At 44.1% G+C, this 15,563-nt stretch overlaps 1 protein-coding gene across 1 annotated transcript in view; it reads right to left on the reverse strand.

Moving 5' to 3' along the window:
- The window catches only part of LOC308150556 (uncharacterized protein), a gene marked incomplete at both ends in the record, with an annotated part of 119,042 nt that overhangs the window by 74,717 nt on the left and 28,762 nt on the right, over positions 1-15,563 (reverse strand). The window contains 3 exons of the mRNA XM_080523374.1: positions 10,722-10,775; positions 11,018-11,044; positions 11,319-11,327. Of these exons, the coding sequence (XP_080379500.1) occupies positions 10,722-10,775; positions 11,018-11,044; positions 11,319-11,327 (90 nt within the window). The remainder of the gene's footprint in view (positions 1-10,721; positions 10,776-11,017; positions 11,045-11,318; positions 11,328-15,563) is intronic.

Below are 15,563 nucleotides of genomic sequence, written 5' to 3' on the forward strand. Positions count from 1 at the left end.
ATGAGAGAGAGAGAGAGAGAGAGAATGAGAGAGAGAGAGAGAGAGAGAGAGAGAGAGAGAGAGAGAGAGAGAGAGAGAGAGAGAGAGAGAGAGAGAGAGAGAGGGAGAGAGAAAATAAAGAGCAGGTGAGAGGAGAACTTTCAACTTTCATATAGCCTCCTACTTCTGTTCTACTGTTACGCCTTCTGATGTGATACTGGTGGTATTACACTCAGTTACAGAAGGCACTGTATCAGAGCCAATCTGCAACTCCTCTCAACTCAAGTCTACAAACACTAAGGCTTCAACAGTTGCAGGAGAAAACCCACACAGAACGCTCTCGAAACTAAGATGAGGCTGACGTAACCCCCCCATGGGAACGGCTCTTCACCACAGCAACATCGCTACTACTTCTCCAGTGATGGATTTGAAGAGCTCATTGACTTTAACAACTCATAAGGATAGGAGACTGTGCTGACGACATTATATGAATTAGCATTTTCATGAGGAGAAGATAATGAATCTACATTAAACTCTGAGTTCAATTTCCACTGATCAGCTGGAGGGGTGGTATCTCAAACTGATATGGGTGGCTACAGTATTGTCCCTCCCACTGAGTTCTCTCTGCCTCTTCTAGAATGTTCTCATCTCTTAATGGGTGCTGTAATTGGTCGTGGCTCTCACAGATTTCACGCTCTGTTCTGAACTGACTGGATTCTCAGTTGATTCAGTGCAGATTAAATACAACCTGTACCACTACACGTTGTTTCATTAATTGAATGTTCTTTCCGCAAATAATTATATAAAATATATATAATATTGCTGCAACATTTGCAGAGAGAGAGAGAGAGAGAGAGAGAGAGAGAGAGAGAGAGAGAGAGAGAGAGAAAGAGTTAGGCAGTGGGTGGTATATACTACAGTATATAGTACACATAGTAGTGTGTGTGTGTGTGAGAGAGAGATTTTGAGGTCAGAGAGAATATACAAAGATCCACACAGGGCAGCCATGTCCTTGTCTCATGCTTCATGTCACTCATTGTGCACAGCAGATCACACTGGGATCTCACTACCATCTGTATAATATCACCCACTCTGGCACGCCATTACAAATGGACTCAGACGAATGTGTCCAAACTGGGTGTGGCTAGGCAGAGTGTGTGGAGCATGAGAACATGGACGCCGGTGTACTGTGTCTGCTCCAGACTTATACTACTATTACTATGTCTATGCCGTGCTGTATGTATGCCAGGGGTCGTCTTCGTCGTCGCCCCCTGCCCCCCCCCCCCCCCCCCCCCCCCCCAGACACAGGCTGATCCCACCTTGGGAATGCTACAGGCCAAGTATGCTAGCTCCAACGGACCATTTTAGCATCATTCCACACCCTGGTCTCCGTCTCCTAGTCTCCTCTAAGTCTAATCTGACCAAAAAGTACTGAAAGTATGGCGCTGGGATTATTTCGGACAGAGTGTTTAACGGAACACATTCCATTCTTGAGAGGACTGAAGACCGCGGTCTGGTCGGGTCGTCTGCCGTCCCCTAGAACAGTGGCTCCTCCAGTCACGTGACCAGTCACCTTCTCTGAGGTGACATGCATCAGCAGAGCCGGCGAGGCCTGTCTCGCCGACCCCGTCTGACACATGACATTCTATTAGCGTTGCCATGACCTGGTAGACATCGATATAATGTTTCAGAAACGTTGGAAGGGCATTAGAAACAGGGCCTGAGGCCGTCTGGCCCTGATGAGGTTTGACACTGGGGCTGCGAGGGCTTACGTATCGCTTGCTGTGACCCCACTGGCTTGTGGAGAGCTATATCCCCCAGAGTCTGTGGTGATGTTGGGGATGTGTGAATGAGAACCCATGTTCTGGCCAACTGAAGTGAGTACACCTTGTGCTCAGTGGATGTGTTGACCTACATTAGCCCCCCGTCCAACATCACAGAGTGAGAAGAATACACACACACACACACACACACACACACACAGCCACACACACACACACACACACACACACACACACTCCCACACCCCCACACACCCACACAGTAGGTATCCATCCGGCTAGTGAACAATGTGGCCCTCCCTGGCCCTCTCAAGGTCTTGCCCCCTGTACACTGCCCTGTAATTAATTGTCCGATTAATGTGTGATTATTCCGGACGCCCATGGATCCAGCCTGCACCGATGCTCTCTGGGAGTGAAGGGAGAGACAGACAGTTAAATCACAGCTCTGTGCATCCGTCCTCACATGTGCCAAACCACACTTCCCCCTCCTCTTCCCAAAGTGAGTCCAAATCTGAGATCTTTTCATAGTCAATTGGGGTGTCTCTTTTGTTTCCCCTACCCATCCCAACAGAACTGACAAAGGTTAGTAATTGCCTGGCAAGCTGAGTAAACGTATTGCTTCCTGGCATAATACAGGTGTCAAAATAATCTTCTATTGACTCTCTCACCATGGCACTAGACAGGGAAATAGGAGTAAGGTTAGCCATCATTCTATACAAAGGGATAACAAATCTTCCCTGGCTTGTAAAACGGTGCAGCGTGTAAATCTTGTCATAAAATCTCAGCTGTGAGCCCTGCTGACCTGTAAATTATTGTCTTTGTGCTTTGTTACTCAGCCATTGAGCCCCATTGGTTGTGTCTTAGCAATACTGTACATACATATCTGCACACGCATATCGGCATCACGCTACTGTATTTAAACACTGCATGGTTTAAAGTCAGACTGTATGCCCTCATCAATATGACTGTGAACTGGCACGGCACTGGCTGAGCTAGAGAAGCTTGAGCAGTTTTATACTCAAGAAATCAATAATAATGAAAGTATTTCGTATAAAAGTACACCTCTTGAAAAAGGGTTCAACCATTTCAATGTCCGATAGAGCAATATACTGTTTATTTGAACAAATATTTTTAAGGACATACCGTTATTGAAAGGAGCACCTCTAAATACTTCATGTACCATGGCAATAATGACAAATGAACACATCGTACACACAATTCTTCATGTTTCTATTATTAACTGGTCAATATGTGTCAAAACACTCTACTGAAGTGCACAGTTATGCCTGTAACTATGTCTGTCAATATAGCTGTAGCGAATCCATTTCAAAAGTCATATTGCCAATCATCTTTGATGACTTGGGTAGTATCTAGTGAGCAACTGTGATAACCCCACAATGTATCTAACATGCAGGTGACCCCCACCCAAGGATAACCGTTGACAGTAAGTCTGGCATAGCCACTGGAGGCCCGTTGGCTAATAACCTAGCCCTACAGGTGCTGTAGTAGAGGTCAACAGCATGTGCGCAGCCGTATCTCTGGCCCAGTTCGCTTCCACCTGAGGAGCACAGCAACCACAGCCAACAATCACACTCCACGCTAAGCATCTCATAACTCACTGTCTGCCTCAGCCTCTCTGCTCACACCTCTCTGCCTGCTCAAAATGAACCACAGCCAACTCTATTAAATATAATAGAAACATTAAATATACTGTGTGGGGAACATAATCTCCAAACATGAACAATTGTCTTGTGCCGTACAGTAGAAAGAGTTAGATAACGGCGAGAAAAAAACGATGAATTTGGCTTTCCAACCAAGCCCGATTTTTCCATCAAAATGAAGGTTATACAGCAAGAAGTACAGTTTGCTGAGACTACACAGATTTGACTAAAAGTAGTAATTCCTTCCATTAAGATAGTGCTTGCTTGACATTTCTTTGCATGTACAACAGACTACAACCACAGCATTGGAGTACATTTATGGACTGTGTGAGAGGACCCCCACTCCATGCTGACCTTGTCGACACACACACACACACACGCACACAAGCACGCATGCAAGCACGCACACACAGACACGCACACACGCACACACACACAGACACACAAGCATGCACAGGCACGCACGCAGCAAGCACGCACACACACAGACACGCACGCAAACACGCACACACACAGACACGCACGCAAGCACGCACACATACAGACACACACGCACGCACGCACATACACACACACGTCCAGAGGAAATGACCAGACGGGGGAGGGAAATAAAAAAAGGGTATTATTATCATCATCATTTTTGTCACCTTGAGAGAACAATCTGATAGCTGCTCCCTGGGCAGAGCTGAAATATGAGCCAAGCTACCAGCTCCCAAGCGAGTGTGTGTAAGTGTTTAGGATCCATGGCACAACCTTCGAGACATGTGTCAGGGTAGAAGCTAGAGAGACACATGGCCGCGCCATTGGTCAGGGGCTTAAAGACACAGCTGCAGGGGAGTGGCCCGGATATTCCGTCCACCGTGCGGCCGGGGACAACTGTAAACACCACTACCACCTTCGTGAGATACAGTTACCACTCTCCTCTTTAGCACGCTGGACCAACTCAGTATTCAGTCACTGGCCAGTTCCTTTCTGTATTTACTGCAGGGACTGATTTACCTCACAGCTAAGTCACCGCAGTAGCCCTGTTAGCAACCCTCATGTCGTGCTACATTCACAAACAAGTGAAAAGGTCAAAAGTCAACTGGTGTGCAAACCACAGGCCACTACCATAAGATCTCCAAGAATGCACTTGATATGTTACCATGTACCATTGTATGTACTGCTAGTGCTGCTAACTACTGGACATACATTGATATCACGGCTGTTGGAGCCTCTTGAGTTACAGGGCTATTTTATTACTACCGTCCATCTCTCTCAAACAGCTGGGGGAGATTCCCTATCCATAGAAAATCACTTATGACCCAACAACTGTTAATGTTAATACACACTCACTGAACACTTTATTAGGAACACGATACTAATACTGGGTCGGTCCTCCTTTTCCTCTCAAAACAGGCTCAATTCTTCATGGCATTGATTCCACATGATGTTGGAAACGTTCCTTTGAGATTCTGGTCCCTGATGACGTCATTGCGCCACGCAATTCCTCTAGATTTTCCAGGTACACCTTCCAGCTGTGAATCTCCCGTTCTACTACTACATCCCAAAGGTGTTCTGTTGGATTTAGATCCGGTGACTGGGAAGGGCGTTGAAGAACACTGAACTCATTGTCATGTTCATGAAACCAGTTTGAGATTACTTTATCAGTAGGGGGGATTATAGGGGACACTGCCCTGAATATGCCGTATTACAATCCTTCAGATGAGGTCCTAGCCCAAAGTAACCCCAAGTACCTTGGCCACACATGATCATCATCGATGAGTAGCAACCATCAACACACCACTTACCAAACCACAATATTGCGAAGCGAGTTGATAATTCGCAGACACACCAACAAAACCTTTTTTGTGAAAGGTTTTTTTATATAAAACAATCAATTGTTATTACTATAATCAACAACAGAGACAGTATAATACTAATCTCCTAATGAATTAATGGTATATAATTAGAGTACTGCACGTGTATGTAATTACCCACCGTGGGGCTAATGAACATGGAGACAGAATAGAAACAGAGTCAATACAGGAAGAATGACTTGTCAGAGTAATGTAAGACGTCCCTCGCCTCAGCCTTCTGTCAATAGCCCTGTAATGGCTTCTTTGTCAATATCCATCAATAGTTTTGATAGATTCCTCCCTTTACAGTAGTGAGGTAATGTAGAGGAGTTGGAGTAGAGGATAGTTCTTGTTAGGATCCCCTCTTTATTTGTGTTTCTCTCCCTTCACACCACACCACACCAGCACACTCGTGTTGACTAACAGGAGTATCTGACTGACAAGAGTATCTAGGCTTCTTGTTGTTTTTCATTGTTTTTTCTGTCTACTATTTGACCCACAAACGCAGCTGCATGCTTCTCATGTGGGGTTGTGTCAACCACCCTGCTACCCCTGCGAGGGCACAAGGAGGACAGATGTTTCTCTGCCAAAAGGATGGCCGTTTTGGAGGAGGAGGAGGAGGATGATGCTGGTAGGTACACATAAATCAAGGGTCGAAATGTCAACTCTTATCCCATGACACATTCTTTATGGCACATACGCTTAGTGTGATTCCCTGTGCCTCTCTGGCTAATTCAAGTACAACGCCAGAAATAAAACCAGCACTGCATTGTCATTCTTATATTCACAACACAACTCACACCAGGAGACCAGTTCAGACCAAAATAAAACATATCTGTACCAGGACTCACACTGAATTATTAATCTCCTCAGTACACATCCGCAGCCACATCAGGTGTACTGTACAGGGTCCCCTAGGTTTGTACTGTATAGGGTCCTCGAGGGTTGTACTGTATAGGGTATGCTGAAGTTTCATCACTTATCCTCTTGTACTCCCAGGCTCTGTCTCATAAGAACAAACATTGTACACTAAATTCATCTGAGCCATGTACTTTCCAAAACTATTGAAGACAAAGGAAGGACCCTCTTTCTTGTCTCTACAGGCTACAGTATAGTGCTGTATAGAGTGCATTTCACGCTTTGCCAAAACACAATTCACTTCCTGTGATAAACATGATGTGTTTATTAAGCTAATATGTCATGGTACAAAAACCTGAACTGCAAAACATTGAAATTAGAAATGGACTACTTTCGGGCCTTTATGATATACCGGTACTGTACACATGATATTATCATAAGGGAACACAAGGGAGGATTTTTTTTGGGGGGGGGTTTGTTTCTTTAAAGGTTCTTGAGTGGTGGGGCAGTCCGCCTCTAGGCTGCGGTGCTACACCACTGGACCACCCCAGGCCTCACAGAGGAGATTTGAAACAAAGGTACGCTCATGCAGCTAATCAGGCTTTAACTCTCGTTCAGGCTGGCTTAGAGCTCTGGGGCCGACCCAGCAAATGTGAGTATTTGTTAGTCTGATATCTATTAATCCGCAGCAACCTACTGATTTACCCAGCGGGGGAACACATGTCTGAACTGAACCCACTCACTTCCCTGTGCCAGCTACCCAGAGCAGTGTATGCTGGGAAGACTTGGCAGAACATGAATAAACCATGCTTGCAGTGGTGCGCCTGTCTGTTTTTGGCTTTAAGCGAACCGAGTGCAGCGTCGTCCAAGTGTTGGTTTTCACTCCTAACGACATGGTGATAGTGTGCTTCTTCTATCCACACACATACTCACACACACACACACACACACACACACACACACACAATAAATCAAACTACCCATTTGCAAGGCTTTATGTTACTGTTCCAAGTTGCCTTTTCCCATTAAATACAGTAGACACCTCTTGATGTTAAAACTACAAATAGAAGATCCTCTACTAGAGTATGTGGCCTTATTCTAAACCAGACTGGAACCTCTAGGAGCTGCTGACTGGCGTTACACTTTCCCCACACTGCTGCCTTCACGTGTGCTGCGTTCCTCCTTGTTCTTTGTAGGACGCAGCAAACGCACAATGACAACACGGAGCTTAGCACATCATTACAGACGCTGATGAATATTTCACTACGCTGCCATCGGCAGGGGGAGAAATCCTTTTTACTAGCGCCTATCGTCTTCCTTTTTGATCTCTTGCAGTGTCACTTAGTCCCAAAGTCCTACACTTTGCCTGCCATTCTATGTCAATGCTATCCATTATGGATGAAAGCAAGCAATTCACATTACTATTAATGCCCCCTTCAATGTGTAACGTAGAGGCAATACATTACTATTTAAACCCCCCCCACCTCTCCTCCACCGACTCCATCTCACCTTAATTAGTACAGGACCCACATTAAAGCTTTCTACATGATTCCAGGACACGACAGTGAACTGGCCTAACTGCCAACCTGACATACTGTAATGGGCATCCATTAAGGTAGAGTGATCAAATGGAGACACAGGTATTAGCAAGCTTGGTGTCACAGGAAGGATGAGTTGAGGGTTTAAACCAGAGTGACTTACTTGCCATATCACACACTGTTCTCTATGTCTTTGAGAAGGGTTAATGCAAATACTATCATCTCTCCTACATCTACTTCTTCTACAGGTTAAAATCCTTGAAGGCTTTGATCTGTTCCTGTGAATCTTTCCTTTCAACAGTGAATTGAAACAGACAGCGTGAGAGTTGGTTTGGACGGGATCTGAAGCCGTGTGATAGCTATGTACTTCTGGCTATTCCGTACGGTTGTAGAACCGTCAAAGACAGTTAAGTTACAATATTCTGTGTCACATCGATGGCAGCTTAGGCTTTGACTGAAACCCACAAGGTGTAATCTTGGGCAAGAGCTGCTAATTGGGTGAGAGGCTGATGCCAGTATCAGCTGGCCTTTGGGTGAGAGAGAGCCCCTGATAATGATACACGTCCTCTTTCCTGAAATAGGCCCTGGGACTGCAGGAACACAGGTTGGTCAACAACTCCCAGCACCACCATGTGACTGCTGGGGCTAAAAATACCCCGAAACCTTAGCACATTCACAGTCCCCAGGAAGCCATCCAGCCATCAAAGACAGCATATTAATAGAGAAGGGTTGTGTCTTCAACAAAACAACATTTTTGACGCCAATTCCAAAACAGCCACCACCCCCCCCCCCCACACACACACACATACACATTCACTAAACTCCTCTTACACACTAAATCAAGTCTACCTATTTTTTGCTGAACCATTTAATTACAGTAAGTGTTACTCTATTGTCAAATGGGCGCAGTGGCTTTAATAAAACAACTGTATGTGCCAAAGCAGGAAACCATTAAAACACACAGATTAGACTCCCAGACTTGGGGTGGCCCCCCAAACCAATTAAGGAGGTATGATCAGGGAAGGATTTGACATAATGTTCATGTTCCCATAGAAAGGGGCACACTCTAATTGTAACCTTTAACACCAAGCTGCTCTGCTTCCTCCCTCACATGTCAGATAGAATGCAACACTATACTTATGGGGAGGAAATATTGTAGGAAGACAGCTGCATCGAATGACTACAGTATCTGCTCTAGCTTCCCTGTTGACTATTCCCATCCATGAATTCTCGGAATAAGAATTACAATTAATTATTATAAGAATAGTTCTGTTTATGCTATGTGTGAGCTGTTCCATTGAGAAAGTCAGAAACAAGACTTTACTGTTAATGAATTGTCACTGGGCATGAGTTGTCCATGCCGTAGTATTATAACTGGTTTTGAGTTGTTATGTATTCGCTCACTCAGAGTGGAGTGTCAGCCAACTCCAATGATATGCTATTACGGTAAGTCTGGATGTCTCAGGTATTGTGTCTTACCGTACTCTAGTCTTGGTTTTCTCCCAAAAACACACACGCTTGAACCACTTCTAAATGCACAACAACCACTTCTAAATTCACAGCAACATAGTTCACAATACACCCAACTTCACATACATTTGCAACATCCTCTCTAAATGAATGATTTATGGCCATCGGGGAAGCATTTGTTTTGAATCGTGTCTTCCGTCATAGCTGTACAGTTTGTGACAGACACGGGGGAAGTGCGGGCCTCCCAGGCTCATATACCACACATGCCAAGCAGATGAAACAACATGTTCTCCACCTGTGATGAGCTGTTCATTGTGTTACTCTTAGACTGTTAAGAGTGAGAAACAATAACATTCCTCCAACAGATCATCTTTCAGTCAGCTTTCCTATCATCTGTCTTTGCAGTAATTACCCCTATACATGTTAAACCAACATAAACCTATAACATAACATGGACAGGTGATCAGAAGGTCATGAGTTCGAATCCCACCAGGGGAACACCACCCATAGTGTGCCCTTGAGTAAGGCACTTAGTAACTTAGTTACACTAGGGAGACTGTCCCTGTAATCTCTAATTGTAAATCGCTTGGGATAAAAGCGCCCGCTGAATGGTAAAATGTAAATGTAACATAATCTTACAAAATTGTTAGCATTATGTACAATAAATTGAGTGTTTCTAAAAACAGGTTTGAAAGGTCATGGTTTTATTGGTATTTGGCCTTGTCTTGGGGCAATCCTATATGTGACACGTTCTAGTGTTTTGGTCCGCATAATCGGCAACCAGTCAAAATGTTCAGACTTTTCTTTTGAAACATGGAACTACGTTTCAACGTTGTTGAGAATCACAACACAAACTCGCTTATCAAGCCAAAATACTGCAACGCAATGGATTCGGTGAGTAATCCCCCACTGCTACCTAGTTAACTATAACACTACTTTACATTGTTAGCAGGCTCACAAAACAAGCTGAGACTAGACTATGTGTCATTGATTTTCAACAACACGGAGATGTATTCACATTTTTCGAAAGAAAAGTCCCATCAGAGTTACACCAGATCCCGCTATGTGGACCAAAGCATTAGAATGTGACACATAATATTGGGAACATACAGAGACAGGCACGCTTACTTTCAAGAAAAGCACAATTGGGGTGAAAAACTCTGACACTTGCACTGCTTTGAGCTGGTGACAGGCTAATCTACAGTATGAAGGTGTAAAGTTCCAGATTATACTGACATGGACACTGGGTTTTTTCCGATCTAGTTGAGTTTTCATGAAACTCAACCCTGACTGCCACTGCTGCCTCGTGGGAGTGGACACGTGTACTGCCAGTCACGCTCCCTGAGTGTGACCCCTTGGACCCCAGGCCCATTTATTAATTGTCATTCTATTAGCATTCCCCCAGCTCTGCCCCCCCAGGCCCACCCAGACCCCCATGCCCCCCAGGTCCTCCACGCCCCGTCCCTCAGCTGTTGTCTGTCTGTCCCCCAGACGTGGCCCTCTCAGGAGAGGGGTGGGGGTGGGGGGGGGGGGGGTAACAACCACACACACACACACCCAGGCCACACAAAGAGAGGCCTGCTCCCGTTTACTCACCCTTTTGCCCTCTTTGCCTACTGCCCCTGGCTGACCTGGCAACCCAGCCGATCCCTGTGGGGGAGGGGGGGGGGGGGGGGGGGGGGGGGAGAATCACAGTGAGATAGGGGCTAGATTCTTACAGGAGATGATTGGAAAAGTCATAATGAGTTTACTGTTTTCTGCTTGTAAAGTGGAAACAAATATTGATGCCACATGCTTTGATCAGACCAGTGGCTGAGCAGTGGGCTTACTTGCAGCATGAAAAGGGATAGAAAAGATCTGATTTCATTCAAGTGGAGTTCAATTGCTCATACCTTCTCCCCAGCAAGGCCAGCCGGACCCTATGGGTAACAAATGAAAATGTTAGAACAGACCAAATTGTCAACCATTACAGTACATACTATATACTTTTAAGTTGTCTTTTACAAAATACAATGACTGGGCCATTGTAAAGCATATCGTTACTTATTATTTATACTGTATGTAACAGATGAAGAAAAAGTGCACTTAATCAATAAAAGGATCAGGAGAAGGCTGTTTTATTTATGGCTTGTCATAACACATATACAGTTGTTTAAATACACGACAAACGTAATGTCGTATCTGATCTCGTACCTGATCTCCCTTGAGAGAGCGCAAACATTTACAGTTTCAATTTAATTTATGTTCATGTGTTCATATTCATTTATGTTCACTCCCAATGTTTTTTCATGTGTGTACAGTATGGGTTATTTAGCTACATCCAGCAGAGAGGGTTCCCTGTGAGAGACCTGTGTGAGGCGACAGGCTACACTGTCCCAGACTTCCTGGAGTTCACCAGTGGAGAGGAGCAGACAGAGTTGTCTGTCTGCAGGGCCACAGAAAGGACACAGGGACACCTCAGCTTTCAATTGCACATCAAATCAGTGGTGTCCCCTTTCAACTGGCATACTGCAGACCTTTCTTGGAAACAGCTGCAGAAATAGCCATTCATAACATGCGTTCAGAATGTGAAAGTCACAGGCCCCATGCCTAAAACGTTAGACAAAAATCAAATATTTAACAAGGGGGCTGACAACCCATTGGTATTTGTGGCAGCGGGTTGTAAACAAGAGTGACAGCTATGACCTGTGACTCCCTCTATAAAACATGTCTCAATCTCCAAAGTAGTGTTTTAGTGACAAAACGAATGTGTGATGTATGTCATGTGCTTATAAAAGGAACGCTTTAACCTTCACCTTATCCACTACTGCAGTAGTGCGCAACCAATACTAATAATACCTAACCGTAGCCTCTGCCTTCTATCACTGAAATGTCTATAGCTCTGTGAAACACATGGGAACACATAGAACGTGTTGGCACTAGTTAGAATGGGATGTCCGGATTTTGTTTGTCCATACGAATGTTAAAATTAGCAGGAGTAAATAGCTCTTCGGTGGTGACACACTGATCAGGTTTAGTGAGTATTCTGGTGACATAAAGGGGGCAGGCTAGTAGCTGTGTGACACAGTATAGCATCCATCTCTATCTATCGCTCCAATGGGGATGAGAGCTGACAGGCTGATCCCCTCATGATGTGCTGCTAATTAGCTCACCACCCGCAGTATACTTTTAATCTCCACCACCCAACAACTCCCTCGATACAATGAATGTGTGAGTGTGTGTGTGTGTGTGTGTGTGTGTGTGTGTGTGTGTGTGCGCGTGTGTGTGTGCATGTGTACAAATGCATCTATGGGAGTTTCTAGGCTATGCTCCTTCTCCCCTGGGCGCATGTTAACAGGACTACAGACTACAGGCTACAGGCTGCAGCCAGCCCAATTAAAAGAAGAGTATGCATTAAGCATGGTGTAGTAGTCCCACCCGGGTTTCAGTAAACGCTAAAGCTCTTCTGGGAGGGAGGGAGGGAAGGATGGAAACCAAAGCAGCCCCATCTCATGAGAGCACCGCTGCTGCTCTGTGACTCACACATGTAGGTCCATCAGGCTGCTACCTGTCACCCCTCTCCCCCTCCACCCCCCCCCCCCCCACCCAACCCCCCCCCAACCCCGCAGACCTAGCTACTCGGCTCTGCCTGTCTGATTTTTACTATCCCTATCCCTAGGAGTTGGGCTGCACATTACTCCACAAGACACTAGCACTGTCTTGCCTCTCCTTGCTCAGCCTCCCAGACAGCCCAGAGATGATGGTAATGTGACAGTGAGACTGTTCATCTGTGTGCCTCGCCCCCTTCCTGTGTGAGACAGATGTTTCACACAGCCTGGGCATGGTTTAACTGCCTAACAGGATCCACACCTAAGGCACCCATAAAGGTACAGCTACCTCCTGTGCCATTTTGGTTTAAGTGATATTTAAGAAAGTGCTTGTTTAGCCTATTTTAGTTTACCCACACACATAAACATATCTAAGGTTGATTTTCAGTTGGAATGTATAGTATATGAAATGTGTCTGTATTTATACATTTATGCAGACATATATGAAATGCTGTATACTTACAGAGAGGCCTGGAGGACCTTCTCCCTGTGTAAGAGAAATTAACACTTTTAACGTCCATTTCATTATTAATTCATCATGTATTGATTGAACATATGGATTTTTTGCAGGACACAGGTATGTGACCTCCACAATACAATGTTTAGCATTGGGGTTAGGGTTATATGCTAATTATGTATTTAGTTTATTTATTAGCATAAAGAATAGAGACTCATACTCTTACACACACACACACACACACACACACACACACACACACACACACACACACACACACACACACACACACACACACACACACAAACTCTTATACACACACACTCTTACATACACAAACCGACAAACCTATTGCTATACAAAGCAAATGTTCAGGCTTCTAGAGGAATGGGGACTTATGCATGCTGAAATGTAAAGGTCACTAAAAATAAAAATCACCCAGCATTACTGTCCATCCCACTCGTTAAGCTCAGCCCTAGTAAAATGTCAATATTTGTGTCCCGAAATGAAGCCTGTCAGATGACTCCCTCTCGGACGAGAGACAGGTGGGCTGATGTTATAACATCTGACAGGCCTTCATAAGCATAGGCCTACAACATCATGTATACGCTAGACAGTGGACAAAGGACATGTCAAACATGCATGATAAAGGACATGCATGATAGCAGTGTTTGGTTAATGTGACATGCTAGTTAATGGTGAAGCTTGGTACTGTATAGGGAAGAGAGTAGTTGTCCAACAGCGCTTAAGTCAATGTTAACAAAGGTTCTCAAGCTCTAGCTTCTCTTCTTTGTGTTGTCTATTCTTATAGAGCAAGCATAAGCATAGTTTATGTCTTTTCACCTAATTAAAAGCATTAGATTTGTTAGCCAAAGTAACTTTTGTAACATTGTCTCTGAAGTCTGACCTAATTTGCCGTAAATTAAGAAGCTGAAATATGCAGATGTAATCATAGCAACAATAACACACAGATGCTGAAAAAAAATACAGTTATGTATGAACAGTATCAAATGTGGTTCCATACAGTACTGTAGGTTCATATAGGTACTGAATTACTGATACTGTTCAAATGTAGAACAAAGTGTTATGCGATCATTTACAAAATGTTGCCTTCTCACGCTGACCTTCCTTTTAGTTTAATGTTAGTATCTGAAGTCAGGAAGAAGAGAGACATCATACAGTGAACCATGCTGACTTGAGAGATTTGTGAACCGTAGGACTTTTTGCTGACATTACCCAATTATTTAATACGGATAAAAGCTAAAATAGATGATTTATGTAATCCATGGTCTTTTTTGTCGTCCCCTTGGGTGTCACAGCTAAAATATGTCTGTTGTGGGATTTTCTGGGGCTCATTACTTTCTGTCTCTCAAAACTAATCTACCTCCCTCTGTCTGTTTCAATACAAACAAATGCTCACTTCAATCACTCCCTGTCTGTGAAAATGGGATGAAATAGCCTGTAATTCTCTGTTCTGAGAAACACAGACCTCATTATAACTTCAAGGCTGAGAGACACCTACAATTATGCACAATCACAGAGTTCCACCAAAAGACAACAACAAAAAAGCCCAAGAAAGACAGCCAATATGGCCACTAATTAGAGGCAAACATGTTCACCTCTTACATGGCAAATGATCCTACTGTGCTATGAAAGAGGAAAAAACGTGCACAAGGAAATATTTTCCATATATTTCAATTACAATAGGAAAGAATCTAATTGAAATTCATTTTTTATGAACCCGCTATAAAAGGGGGTTGATGGAACAAGTTTTCAAACTCCTCTGAAGTACAGCAAAGTCTTCAGTGTTTCTGGATTTTAAATCCCAGGCTAATAGAAACAGTCTAGACTTAGGGTACATTCAGCTTATTTCAACTCTTTAAAGATCTAAATCCTTATATGTTTTTACATCACAGGACCTGCTGTGAGTCCATGCAGACGTTTCTCTTTTAGTTGACTCTTTTCTCACAGTGAGAATCTTTTCCATGGTGTTATATGGAAAAACCTTTCATCAAATCCAGATACATTCTTGTTTACGCGGAACACGTTCTCGTTCCAAAGTCTAATATAAGAGAACATTCTTGTTTATGCGGAACATGTTCTCATTCCAGAGTCTAATATAAGAGAACACTTGGACAGGCGTCCAGCATGGCAGGAGGTTTTTGTGGGGTGTGTCTGTTACAAATATCACCCATCTTCATAAACATATTAATCATCTGCAAATAGCAGGTCAACACATGGCCTTTGATTGAAAATAAATTGGACAGCAAAGGGACGTCCACTGGACAGCAGATAAGGTCTACAGCTAGGGAGGCATGGGAGCAGTTACCTTCCAATTTAGTTAGCCTTGTTTGATGGAACATGCAGAGGAGCCACACAAACTGATTTGTTGTA

Source organism: Nansenia antarctica (genome assembly GCF_963989245.1).
Source record: "Nansenia antarctica genome assembly, chromosome: 1".
NCBI lineage: Eukaryota > Metazoa > Chordata > Actinopteri > Argentiniformes > Microstomatidae > Nansenia > Nansenia antarctica.